Source organism: Periplaneta americana, chromosome 7, assembly GCF_040183065.1.
Source record: "Periplaneta americana isolate PAMFEO1 chromosome 7, P.americana_PAMFEO1_priV1, whole genome shotgun sequence".
In the NCBI taxonomy this organism is placed as follows: domain Eukaryota; kingdom Metazoa; phylum Arthropoda; class Insecta; order Blattodea; family Blattidae; genus Periplaneta; species Periplaneta americana.
The window spans coordinates 110493792-110508000 of record NC_091123.1 but is presented as its reverse complement, the minus strand read 5'-3'; the positions used below and the strand labels follow the sequence as shown (position 1 = coordinate 110508000).

The 14209-nt window shown below is 37.6% G+C and overlaps 1 protein-coding gene across 1 annotated transcript in view; it reads left to right on the top strand.

Moving 5' to 3' along the window:
- The window catches only part of LOC138702782 (E3 ubiquitin-protein ligase MARCHF2-like), a 28236-nt gene extending 22621 nt beyond the window's left edge, over nt 1–5615 (top strand). The window contains exons 2-3 of the mRNA XM_069830081.1: nt 215–508; nt 5191–5615. Coding sequence (XP_069686182.1) covers nt 215–508; nt 5191–5493 — 597 coding nt within the window. The 3' untranslated portion in view covers nt 5494–5615. The remainder of the gene's footprint in view (nt 1–214; nt 509–5190) is intronic.
- The last annotated feature ends 8594 nt before the right edge of the window (nt 5616–14209 follow it).

The window sequence follows — 14209 nt, the reverse complement described above, 5'->3', positions numbered from 1 at the left end:
CTCGAAAGTTACCACAGTTAGTCTTGTCCCCCTTCTTAAAAATAGGTACAATTATGGACTCCTTCCATTATTCTGGTACAATTTCCTTTTCCCAAATACCAGGTACCATGTTTCGGGTCTTTAGCAAGGTACTTACATTGTAGAATATAATTATTGAACATGAATTGAAGTAAACACCGTGAGTCACGTCCACTATTTCTTAACACGTGCGCAGGAGAAGCCTTGCAACGTCCAGGACACCTGCGACCTGAAAGCGTCGGCGGGGATCTGCCGCATCTGTCTTAGCGGAGCGTGGACCGTACCCAGTGTGGGGCCGCTGCTGGCCCCATGCGACTGCCGCGGCTCCGTCGAGATGGTGCACATCGAGTGTCTGGAGCGCTGGCTCACCGAGTCGGGCACGGACACGTGCGAGCTCTGCGGCTTCACGTTCACCGTGCGGCGCATTCCGCGTCACAGCCTACTCAACTCCTTCTTCACGTGGCTCTCCACAGATACTGACGCCACGCAGGTAAATCCGCGCTACAGACAAAATGGATAAGTAAAGCGAAAAATTTTAAGACCTGACTGGCGGCAGGAAAGAAAGTTAACAAAAGAAGGTAAAACTATGTAAAGGAAAGGAAAAGGGAGGGAGGGAGGGAGGGAGGGAGGGAGGGAGGGAAGAAAGGACGAAAGTAGGGAGTGAGAAAGAAATAGGGAAGAATTGAAGATAAGAAAGGGGAAGCGAAGAAAAGAAAGTAAATAGGAAGCAAAAGAAGATAAAGGGAAGCAGAAAACAGCAAAGGCAAGGGAAAAGAAGTAAAGAGCAATTAAGAAAGTGAAGAAAAATCAAAGAGATTAAAAAAGAAATAAAAGGGAAGTAACAGAATATAAATTAAGAGCAAGTGGAACGAAACAAAGGGAAATTAAATGAAACAAAATAGCAGAGAAATGAAGAAGGGTAACAAACCAGAAAGAAAAATAATGCAAAGGAGAGGAAAACGGCCGGAAGCAGTAGGAGAACGATAGAAAAAAGTATGAAATTAAAACATAAAGGAAAGAAAAGAAACTGAAGTAAAAATTAGAAAATGAAAATAAATTTAAAAAGAGGAGAAGAAGAGGAAAAAGTAGATATATGGACACGAAAATTAAAGAATGAAGAGGAAATGAAAGGAATGAAAGTAGAGGAAAGGAGAAATAAGTAAATTTGAAACAAGTAGAAGATGGTGATGTGAGGTAAGAAAAGATAGAAAAAGAGAAGGATAGTACTGAGGAAGAAATTTAAAGCACATGAAACAGAGCAAAAGTGAGGAAAAGAAATAAGTAACAGAAAAGAAACAAAAGCAAAGAGAGGAAAAGCAAGTAGGAGAGACGTGAGGTGAGGAAAGGAAATTACAAAATAGGGAAAGAAGAGAAGGAAATTGTAGGAAAGGGAAGGAAAGGGAACAAAAAAATAAAGTAAGAAAATTAATTAAATAGAGGGGAGGTGAGGAAAGTAAGGAATATAAGAGCATGAATAATAAGGGAGAGGAGAGGAGAGGAGAGGAGAGGAGAGGAGAGGAGAGGAGAGGAGAGGAGAGGAGAGGAGAGGAGAGGAGAGGAGAGGAGAGGAAACGGAACTAAGAGAGGAGGAGAAAAAGAAAGTACAAGAAAAGATAGGAAGACAGAAAGGGAAAAGAAAAGGAGGAAATGAAAATTAAAGATAGGAGATAAAAGGTAAGAAAATTGAAGAATGGAGGCGAAATGAAAGGTAAGTAAAGTACAGACAAGTTTATACAAAGGTAAAACGTTAACGGTCTTACTAAAAAAACTCTATAACCTATACAGACGTTTAACTGTCTTATACGTATACAATGAATAGCTCGTTTATAAGTCGCGTGTAAATTTCTTACTAATAATCACTACATACGTCGTGTATAACAGTATAACTCAGCGATGCCCAACCTTAACCGCAAGAGGAGTCGGCGGATTAACCCCTACCCTCTCTTTACGAAGCTACTACGCATTCATGTACTCATGACGTCACAAACTTCTCTTATTACAGTGGCGGCTTCAGTTAATTTCAATGTAATTATTTTGTGATGGAAAGAAACTCAAATAAGCATCTTGAACACCTTTTCTGTTAGTGGCTTTGTTGGCACTGTTTACTTCCAACCAGTTCGTCAATGTTTGCCGCAAAGGATGAACAACAAAGTCTTAAAAGGTGGACCAAATGTTCGTGCCCTACTCTACTACGAGATTGGCTTTTTATTTGATTCATTCTCAAGAACATCTGCTCGCAGATATATGTAGAACCAAAGATTGTCATTAAATTCGCAGCAAACATTCGCAATCTGGGAAATGTTTCCCTGGGTAAAGATTTAAACAAATCCCAACCTTCTTTCTGAGAACATTTCGTGGCTATAGAATTCTGCAAAGCAACTAGTTCCATTTGCAGATCATGCGGAGCATCTTTGCAAGCAAAATTGAACGGGTTGTTAAAAAGACTAATTTTCGCCTCTATTGTTTTCAAGTCTCGAAATTTGGACTCGAAAGTGTCATATAGTTTCTTTATAATTGTTACATATTTTTCTAACAGGGTGACATTTATTGTAAAAATTGATTCCAAGGAATGAAAATGATATAAGTCGCCAGTTTCCAGTTGACTTTGCCATAGTATTAATTTTGTATTCACTGCGTCAGATAAACTCATTACGTTTTTATCTTTCCCCTGCAAACTCATATTTAGGATATCAAGGTGATGAAATAGATCGGTCGAAAAAGCCAGGTCACACAGCCATTCTTCTTGAGTTAGTTCTGGAACTTCATGGCCCTACAAATAATAAATATTATACATTATAACAAACCAGTTATATTTTAGGGGTACGTTATAATGCATACTAAATATGAGTATTTTTACATTTTTATGCTTACTTGTTTTTTCATGAAGTTATTTATCTCACATCGTAGCTGGAAGAAACGTCTTAACAGGGCACCTCGACTGAGCCACCTGACATGACAATAATATGGCACATTTTCATAATGAGATCCTAGCTCTTCTAGCAATTCTTTAAATTGTCTATTGCGAAGGGAGCTTGATTTAATAAAATTCACGCAGTTCACAACAACGGACATAACATTATTTAAAGCAACTGATTTTGCACATAAAGCCTCCCTATGAATTATGCAGTGTATAGACAAAAAATCAGAGGGCATATCCATATTCCTTAGAAACTTCCTTAGTCTGCCAATAAAACCATTTTCATCCCCTTTCATCGACGGGACCCCATCGGTCGCAACACTAACTAGTTTTGCCCAAGGAAGTTCTAATCTGCAACCAACATCTCGCACAGCATTGAAAATATCTTCACCACACGTGTGTGTTTTAAGAGAAACTACGTATAGAAGCTCTTCAATAATACAAAATTCACTAGTAACCCCCTCAAAAACACAGCCAATTGAGCTTCATTAGTTCTGTCCGTGCTTTCATCCAACGCTAGAGAAAAACATGTTAATGATTTTATTTTGTCCTGTAACTGTCTCTCTATATCACATCCCAATTCTTCCACACGTCTTGTCACGGTATTTCGAGACAGACTTAGTAACTGAAAAGCGGGTATTAAATTAGGACAAACTTCTTCGGCTGCTATAATTAAACAATCTTTTATGAACTCCCCTTCGTTAAAAGACTTCATATTCTTTGCAATGTGTTCAGCAATTCTATAAGAAACTCTAACAACATTGCCAGTACTAAAGCCGTCAGGAGTTGGTGCTTTCATATTGTTTAGTTTCTGTAATCTTGCTTCACCTGCAAGTGAAATTTATTAATTAGATAGTCAATTTAAAACTCAGCAAATATATTCAAACTCTAATAGCAAGTGATGTTAATGATTGCTTACCTGATAGAATATGTTTGCCATAATCAGTATGATGGTATTTTTCGAAGTGCCGTTTAATATTATATCGTGAAACCCACGATAAATGAGTTTTGTAAATAAGACACTTGACCGTCGTTTCCTCTGCAACACAAAAATATTCTTCCTCCCACTCTTTCGGGAAAATGGTATATTTGGTTGCCTTGGAACCTGCCATTACAGTCAGCCGCCCCTGAGTGAATAAAAGTAGGGGAAGTGGTTCATCCACGGTCATGCCTCCAAACGAAGGAGGTGGGGTAAAGCCACGCTGTGACGTCATTAGCTCTTATGAGAAGGGGTTGGGCATCGCTGGTATAACTGTTACACAGCTACGTCATAGTTTCAGTATTACTTCATTACGAAAGGTAATAGAATATCTGAGGTTCTCTATTGCATCCGGTAGATCGCTCTGGTGTGCCGTGTTAAGTATCGATAGTACAACTGGCTCTGATCGATTACCACATTATATTTTGGTCAAAGAGTACAAGCTACAGCAATATTATTTTAATTATTCTGTGCTCTTTGGTTTGTTCTTCTGTGATTACAAGGCAACCATCATCATAAAATGACAGTCGATACGAACAGCTGTTAGAGGTGCGGCCATTTCTTCCCTATATACAGCGCTTAAACAAAGGGTTTTTATGTATATAACTACTGCAAAGCAATTCCCATCGTATAGTTACAGACTGTTTATACATCCATCGCTTATGCATGGTTTATTAGGAAAGTTTTCTGTCTCAACTCTGCATAAGTCTCGTATAAAAACTATACACGGTTTATTAGTAAGACAGTAAGTTAGGGCAATGATAAACAAGGAAAAGGAAGGAAATGAAAGATAAGGAATAAATGGAGAAGGAATGGAATAAGAAATAGGTGTGAAGAGGTAAAGGATGAAAAGGAAAATGGAAACTAAAGATGACAGTAAGGACGGAAAAGCAAATAGGAGAGAAGAGGTGTAAAAAGAAAGGAAAAGATAGTTAAGGAAAGTAGGCGAAAATAGAATCGGAGACGTCATGAAAACATAAAAAAACGATAGATAAGGGAAGAAAGAGTAAATAGAAATAGTGGGTCGAAGGAAAGAAACGGAAAGGATAGATAAAAAAGAAAGAACAAATAGAGGTGCCATGAGAAAAAGAAAGGAAAGAAAAGAAAATGATAGATAAGGAAAGGAAATGAAGGGAAAGCAAATATGAGAGGAGAAATTAGGAAAGAAAGTAAAGAAAAGAAATAGTATAGATGGACAAAGAAAAATAGGACACTAAAATTACCTGTCTATTCCTACAAAACTGAGTTAACATTTCTACTTTTTCTGTGGCGGCAGATGATCCTGGACCTGTTGTGGTTCTGCTTGATGACCCCGCTCTCGTTGTTCGCCTTGTACATGATCCTGGTGTCCACCAACGTGGTGATCAACGGCAAAAGCGATACAGATCGGCCCTGGATCATGCTGTCCATACTGGTCACCTCTACGCTCAGCCTGGTGACTTATTACGGCTGGGTGGTTACCGCGATCAGACAGCACTCCTCCAGTTTGTGGCGCTGGTGGCACACCAACTTCATCGTGGTGCTCGTCGACCCCTACAGCACAATCGCCAGGCGCCGTTCCACTGAGTCCTGTGTTTAGGGCTGATGCTTCGCAACGACGCCATTTTATTTCGTTTCACCGTACAAATATTAAAACTCTATTTCCTAACATGTCTCTCAACTTACTAACATTAATTCTTTTAGTTTATTTCGAAATTAAATAGAGACTGAAAATTCAATTATCTATCTATTCATAGATGAAAAAAATACGTATCGATTGTTTAGGTAAAAGGGCTTAATCATACAAAGCAGTAGATGTTTCAGGAACAACAAAAATTAACATTTTACACATTAATTATTAGTTATCCATAAATATAATTGCCAAAGAAGCCATATCTTCACATTTTGTAACTATACTAACAGTAAAAAGCCAAGTTTTAAAAAATGAGGGTTAAGTCCTTTTATCTAAATGCCATAATTACATACATACATAGGCTACATAGTCTAAGTGTTCTGCCCATGGGCAGGTCTTTCACTGCAAACCCAGCATTCTCCAATCTTTCTTACTTCCTGCCTTCCTCTTAGTCTCCGCATATGATCCAAATATCTTAATGTCGTCTATCGTCTGATATCTTCTTCTGCTCCGAACTATTCTTCCGTTCACTAGTACATCCTTCAGCAGGCAGTTTCTTCTCAGCCAGTGACCCAACCATTACTTTTTCTCTTTCTGATCAGTTTCAGCATCATTCTTTCTTCACCCACCCTTTCTAACACAGCTTCATTTCTTATTCTGTCTGTCCACTTCATAAGCTCCATTCTTCTCCATATCCACATTTCAACTGCTTCTATTCGTTTCGCTTCATTTCGTCGTAATGTCCATGTTTCTGCCCCATACCATGCCACACTCCACACAAGGCAGTTCACTAATCCCTTCTTTAGTTCTTTCTCAAGAAAGTCCACAGAAGATGCTCCCTTTTCTATAAAAAGCTTTCTTTGCCATTGCTATGCTCCTTTTGACTTCCTGGCTGCTGCTCATGTTACTGCTTGTAGTACACCCGAAGTATTTGAAGCAGTTCACTTGCTCTACTGCTTCATTTAGAATTCGCAAGTTTACTTTCTTTATTTTTCTTGCGACAACCATGGTCTTCGTCTTGTTGACATTTATCTTCATCCCATATTGCTCACAGCTGTCATTTAGCTCCAGTAGCATATCGCTTAGGACCATCTCCTCTTCTGCTAACAACACCATATCATCAGCAAATCTTATGGACTTTATTCTTCTTCTTTCTACTTTTACCTCTCCCATGTTCTGAAGATAGTTCTTCACTAAATCCTGCAAATAGATATTGAACAGGGTAATGATAAAAGGATCCTTGTTATGTTACACTTCTCTCCCTATTTCAGTTCCTTCTAACATTTCTTCTCCTATCCTGACTTTGAGTCGTTTCATATATAGGTTACTCAACAACCTCCTGTCTTTCCAATTCACACTTATTTTCTTCAGGATGACCATCCGTTTGTTCCAATCTACTCTGTCAAACGCCTTTTCTAAGTCCACAAATACTATATACACTTCTTTATTCTTCTCTAGGTATCTTTCGCCGATTGTTCGTAGTAGTCCAATTGCATCCCTTGTACCTTTTCCTTTTCCGAAGCCAAACTGCTCTTCTTTCAACTGTCCTTCCATCTTAGAATATAAATGTCGATTCAGTATTCCAGGGAGAATCTTTGCCGAGTGCGATATCAGGTTGATAGTCCTGAACTCCTTACACTTCTTGGCATTATTTTTCTTCGGTAATGGCAGCAACACTGTTCCGTGAAATCTTCAGGCCATTCGCCTTTTCCATATATTTCGTTGCATAATGATAAAGTTCCTTCTTGTTTTCATCCAACCATTTCACTAACTCAATGGGGATTCCATCAACTCCTGTTGCTTTCCCATTCTTCATTTCCCTAAGCGCTAGTTCAACGTTTTCTCTTAAAATAGAAAATCCTTTTTCGTCTTCTGGTACGGTTGCTTCGTCTTCTGATACCATAGCTATTAATTCATTTTGATCTGAGTTTGGACTTGTATATTTTGGGGTCCATATTGGTTGGGTTGGGATGTTACGATATGAAATGCAATGAGATGGCTTGGGGTAGAAAAGGTTTTGAGTTGGACTAATGGCGAACTACTTGGAAACAATTAAAGAAATACCTATCCAAAAAAATTCTTACGATTAAAAACTATAAATAGTTTGCAATAAACTTACCATCTGTAATTGATGTGATTGACAAAATCAACCAATTGTACTGGGTTCTTCGCTCATCGACCGCTAGATAGTGGCACATGTCAACGATAGATGTGCTCGGACAAAGTTATTAGGATTTACGGGTGAGGAAAATTTTCGCTTGTCTTTTCAACAGTAACGACTTTATAGGGCGGATTGGAGGGAAAGGAAAATAACGTGAGGTTCTTTGATGACAGAAGGAATTTCTAGCATCCCCTCGCCGTCGCTAGGAGGCATGTCTCACGACCAATCACACCGGCCAACAATGAATATTCAGACTTTTTCGCGCTTCAAGTCAGTGTTGTCAATTTAGCGTAGCTAGATCTAATAACTATAGTCTACTTTTGACAATAATTTTTAGCGATAAAATTAATTGAAGTTTTATATTTTAAATTGTTTAAATATAATTTAGCGACTTTTCTGAAACCCCTTAGTGCTCCTAGGAATAAAATATTTTCCATTAATGACATACTAATGTACTACGTTCTGCCTACCCATTTTTTAAATACTGACTTCGTCACTTATTGGAATTAGGGTTAGGTTAGTACTGAGATAGAGCGAGACGAGACCCTAGATCAGGCATCGCAAAATTTTATTTCGTGAAACAGTGCCTGAACTCTGACGTAAGTTCCATGTGACAACACCCCTCTCTGCGCTGAACTCCTTCCTCTAGTGCAGGGATACGGTACTGGCGAGAGAGGGGTGGAAAGCAAGGGAAAAGCGTTGGTTCCCCAACCACAGTCCACCGGCGTTGAATGACGTATCTGTGGACAGTACGCAATCACATAACACAGACACTGAATACAAATCCCCTCCCCTACCAAATCAATGACGCAGGGGTGGAAGGAAGGGGTGAGTGACGTATTCCGATGAGTGACGTAACGCTAATATTGGCGCCCAATTCTGCAAGCCTGCTCTAGTGTTATGTGTACTGTCAGTAGTGGCTCATTATGTTATCCAGTATTATCTGAATCGTTCATAACATATTTCTGAACAGCTGAACAAATTCAACTGCCGACTTCAAGAACGTGATCAGAACATAGTTGACATGTATGACGCGGTGAAATCTTTTTAATGATGATAAATGTTTGGAAAGTGCAAGGGAAAGAAAATGAGTTTAATCATTTTTCTTGTTTGAAGTCACTTCCAAATGTTTCTGATTCAAAAATAGATGAGTACTGCGACATCCTGGAAACATTACTTTCAGAATCTAAATTCTGAAAGTAATACAAGGTTTTGTGATTTTAAACAAATGAAAAATGATTTCTCTCTATTTGCAAATCCTTTTAACAAACCCATTCTGAAGGTACGACCAGACTTACAATTTGAGGTTGCTGATCTCCAAAATGACTTTGTGAAAACAATCACAAGGATTGTGTTGGTTTAAATGTATTTAAAAATATTGACTCCTCTAAATACCGACGTCTTAGATCATTTGCAGCCACAATCGCAGCTATGTTCGGTTCTACGTATATTTGTGAATTTTTTTTTTTTCAAAATTAGACATATTAAAATCAAAAAGGACACGCTTAACAGAAGCCAGTCTTCGTGCACAAATGTAGTGGCTACTTTTGAGGCAACCCCTAATTTTGAGATCTTAACGAATGGGAATATTGGTAATCATAAATAAAAGAATGCAGATGAAAATAATATTTTCATAAAAGGTATTCATTCCTTCTTTTTCTTGTTACTTCTTTGTTATGAACGCGAAAGTTAGTGGCGATCAGAAACCACCTCTGCTGTCTAGATTACTGCGACCGATGCTCCCTATCCCGTCTTCACTTTGTGTGTAGTGGGTAGTATTTATAATGCGTCATGAATTTGTGACATTTGCGATGCCTGCCCTAGATCATGGATGGGCTTTTAGTGGTTCGCGAACCGGAAGTGTTTCGAAACTTCCCTCCAACGCCGAGAGATTTACAATGTCGGTTTCTTCGTATCACATATTTTGTGCCGTATAAATGAAACAATTGAGTGGGTCAGAAGCAAAGGGACATAACTCCAGTGAGGGGAAGTGAGACGGTATACGTCGGTATGGAATACCACCTCTGGTTTCTGTGATCAGAAAACATACCGTTAGTGAAAAATGACATACAGTCACTGAAAAAATGTGATCCATAAATTTGTTTATACATTTCTTCATCTGTTTGCTTCATAAATCTAAACCGCAGCTTTCTGGAACTGTATTCAACGTGTGTTCGGACACGTTTATTTGATAAGTCAACCCCTGGAATGCTTACAACGGTAGCATTTCAAATATAGAAGTCTGTGGTATGTAGCTTGTGATGGCCATTGTTGCCAATTTAGTGACTGATGAGATATTATTCTTTTAAAATATTTGTCAGTGACAAATATCGTTACTTATCTGTTATTTAAACAATACAATTCTGTTTAAGTACTCGTTAGAGATAGAAATAAAGTTTTAATCATTAACACTATAGGAAGTAAATTAATTTTGCACAGATGTTTAGCGATTTTCCGTAAAGGAGTATTGGCAATGTTTGAATTTTGAGCTTTACTGCTTCAGTAGGCAGTATCGTTAAGTAATGGCTAACATAGACGTTTAAATACAGTACTTGTTATTACGGTATAACTGTAGTGGTATTTGTAATACAGTAATGGATACATTTGTCATAGGAGGAGTAAAGACAAAATTTCAGTGTCAGAAAAGTGATTGTGGTAGTAATGATGGCACTAGGCCCCGTAAATCCAGCCTACATGAAAATAGTTTTACTACGCGCGCTTTGTCAAACGCTTTTTCAAGCCAGAAAAATGGCAGTGAAATAGATTTTGGTTATTTTCCGACATGTAACTCAGCCGCAAGCAACTTGAAATGTTTTATTACGAAATTGGTATATTATGTAGGTACGTGTATGTTGTAAGGGAGAGGGTATGCCTTTTTTGAATCGAGGTATACCAGGGGAAAATCTTGGGGTAGCATACCGCTTCTGGTTTTTTCCACTTCCCTCACTGCAAAGAGCACTTTAGTTAGTTTTGAGAAAATGTGCTTGAAAATGTTTAAGCAATGATTATGCAATTTGTTGTTCTGATCAGTTATAGGTTGATTTTGAAATAAAAACTTGTGCTAGTGATAATCAAATAAATTATACAATATGAATTATGGATTATGTTACAAAATTGCTTGAATATTCTTTAACAATATTTTTTACGGTAGTTATCATCTGAAATTTAGTTACACTAGCGTTTCTATGAAGATCATTACTGTCTATTATTTTGTTTACAACACATCTATGAAAATCCTTAGAAACCAAATAATAGGACATTTTTAAGGTGATACGAAGTTGCTTATCTGACAATGTTAAATTATGGCTTATATAAAAAACTTTTTCTCGAAAACTGTTGCTGTAGCTAGACAACTGTTTTTTTTTTTTTTTTTTTTTTTTTTTTTTTTTTAAATTCTTGCACACTTACGTTGGCTTTATGCTGAAAGTATGGTATTTCTTTAATTTATATCCTTATTGAGAAACAATAATTTATCCTTGTAATCTTCATCTTACGATGTTGGATGACGCATATACGCCCTTTGATGTGACATATTAATGAATTTAAATACTATTATAGTCACAATCATGCCATCATGTATTTAAATTCATTAATATGTCACATCAAAGGACGTATATGCGTCATCCAACATCGTAAGATGAAGATTACATTTGTAAAGTTTCTTCCCACTCATAAGCAGTGCTGACTAGATCAGACGCTATGGACAATACTCTATAACAGAGTCGCCAGTATGAAAGGAAGATTCCGAGCCTTTGGCGTGAGACGAACTCGATAGCTCAGTGGTAGAGCGCCTGACCGGAGTACAGGAAGTCGCAGGTTCGTATCCCTCTCGAGGTTGTGAAATTTTTCTTTCATACCGTGGCATGATTGTGACTATAATAGTATTTAAATTCAACAATTTATCCTTCATTCATATATTACATTCAAATGATTTTCAGTGCATTACCCCTTGTAACACATTTAAAATTTAATAATTTAAAAATATTGTTTAAGTAGATGTAAGACATCCAAATAAAGAACCTCCAAAAATTTCAGCTTTCTACATTACATTAAAGCTGAGCAAAGAAGTTCCTTTTGTGTGAAAAAAAAAAATAACTGAACTTGTGAAAAATGGGCGCTAAAATAAAACATATATAACTACGCCCCCCTTCTCAGAAAAATAAAAAATTAATACTGATATAATTATTAGGTTAACAACTGAGAAAACTCCGTTGTAGGAGGTTACTGGAGGCGGAGTCAGAGTTTCCCTCCATTAATCTGAAGCTACTGATTGACAAGTCATCTGAACATTCTCCTAATTAAATTTTTCACCGTCTATTACATTAGAACTAGAAAAATATTGTTCTTGGTTATTTTTAACGTGCTCAACACATTTCTTCCACTTGTCTTGCGAAAAGGAGGCGACACAATCGTTCCTTTGCGTTAAGTGTGGACCCAATTTCTGTTACAAAAATCCAATTGAAACGACTGGAGACATCTGACTAAACATTTTAGTCTGTCCCTTTAACTGAATGCAACCAATCAAAACAATAAATGCTTATTTTTAAAGCATGGTTGGGTTTTGAAGATAAATAATGTTTATGTACGCGCTACTTGACGGACAGCGAACAATCAGACATAAACTTAACAAGTGATGATATCTTGTTGACTCATTCTATTACCATGGATTTTTTTCAACACAAAGTAGAATCTATTTAGACGATTTCATACACTGCAACTACCCACTTATCTCTTCAAGACAAAAAGTTTATCGCTGATCGATTTTCTACTTCAAAAACAGATTTTACCACACTAGGCCTACAGTAGTATAAAACAAACCTCAATTAAGAAGTCTTACATTTGTTATATTGTGGTGACTGAAACATCTTGAAAATCTGCAAACAATACTCTTCAATATGCTTTTTTCCTTATTAGAATCGTCGACCTGGTTGGCGAGTTGGTATAGCGCTGGCCTTCTATGCCCAAGGTTGCGGGTTCGATCCTGGGCCAGGTCGATGGCATTTAAGTGTGCTTAAATGCGACAGGCTCATGTCAGTAGATTTACTGGCATGTAAAAGAACTCCTGCGGGACAAAATTCCGGCACATCCGGCGACGCTGATATAACCTCTGCAGTTGCGAGCGTCATTAAATAAAACATAACATTTAACGTTCTTATTAGAATCTGACTATTACTTTTTAAGTTATTTAAGTATAAAAATGTGAAAATATTCTGCTTCATTGAAAGCCTACGTTAAGTAACTCATTCTCCCATTATTGACTGACAATTAGGAAGGAGGAGGTGAATAGCATATTATGTCACTCTTTAATATTGAAACATGCGCAAACAAACGGAGTTTTCTAAGTTGTTCCCCCATAGTACAGTGATATACAATTCTGAGGAGAAAAAATCAAATAATAAATTAAACAAATGAAAACAATATATAATTTTCCGTCCAGAATCCGTATATTAAAAAATGAGCGCTGAAATTAAAACTTTTATACTCATTTTCAGACAATCGAAAATTTAAAACGGATACAATTTTAGAATACTCATATGTAGGCTAATACACTAAACTCTTGCTAATCTGTCTCTCAATTAACCGGCCTCCTCCTAAAGTACTTCCTAACACTTCTACAGTAATGGTATCTGGGAAATTTGCACCTGTGTCATGTGTTTTACTATGTTATACACATAACTATACAACATAAAACGTAAGTAAAGTCCCTAATTTCAGGGGGTTAATCTTTGAGATATTTCAAACAAAGTTTAATACAATTTTGCTCGTTTTTTTTTTCTTTTTTTTTTTCGAGCTAAAAATTGTTTATCAAACATTTCATAGCGCGTTTTGGGAAAGTCATTGATTTAATTCTCAATATTCCCAGTCAATTTAAGAGAACAGTGTATTATGATAATAAATGATTTAAAGAATTTTAGTTTTGTCTTTCAAATGTACAGAAATGTGATCCGAACAAATGCAACTGTTCCATGAACCATCACTCAAAGCTCTCAACTTAAGTTATCATTGCTGTCAACAAGAATCTCAAGTAGAGAGTGGCGTAAAACCATAGACCGTATCCCAAATTACCCAAGGGATGTAGCTGTTGCAGAATTTCCTCTCCTCACTGGCCATGACTGCATTCTATATCATCTGCATCGCTTCGGAATGCACCAAGCCCTTTATGTACAGTCTTAGAAAATAGTTTTGGCGGACAGATACCTTATACGTCCCAGAACGGAGGCAGTGTTCATGATCAGATATACAACGGAACATAACTAATTTTATTACCTCAACTACAACATGGAGCGGCGGGATCGTGGACCCATCAGCGGGCAGCGGGACCGAAGGACCATCAGCGGTTGGCGGGGGTGAGAGTCTACCAGCGGTCGGAGGGGTCGAGGGACTAACAGCGGGCGGTGCGGTCGAAGACCTATCAGCGGGCGGCGGAGATCAGCAGTGACGACCAGGTGCCACGGGGATTCCGAATGTTCAAGTAAGGACAGGCCTATTAAGACTACTGCAGGTAAATTGCCGAAGTATTAG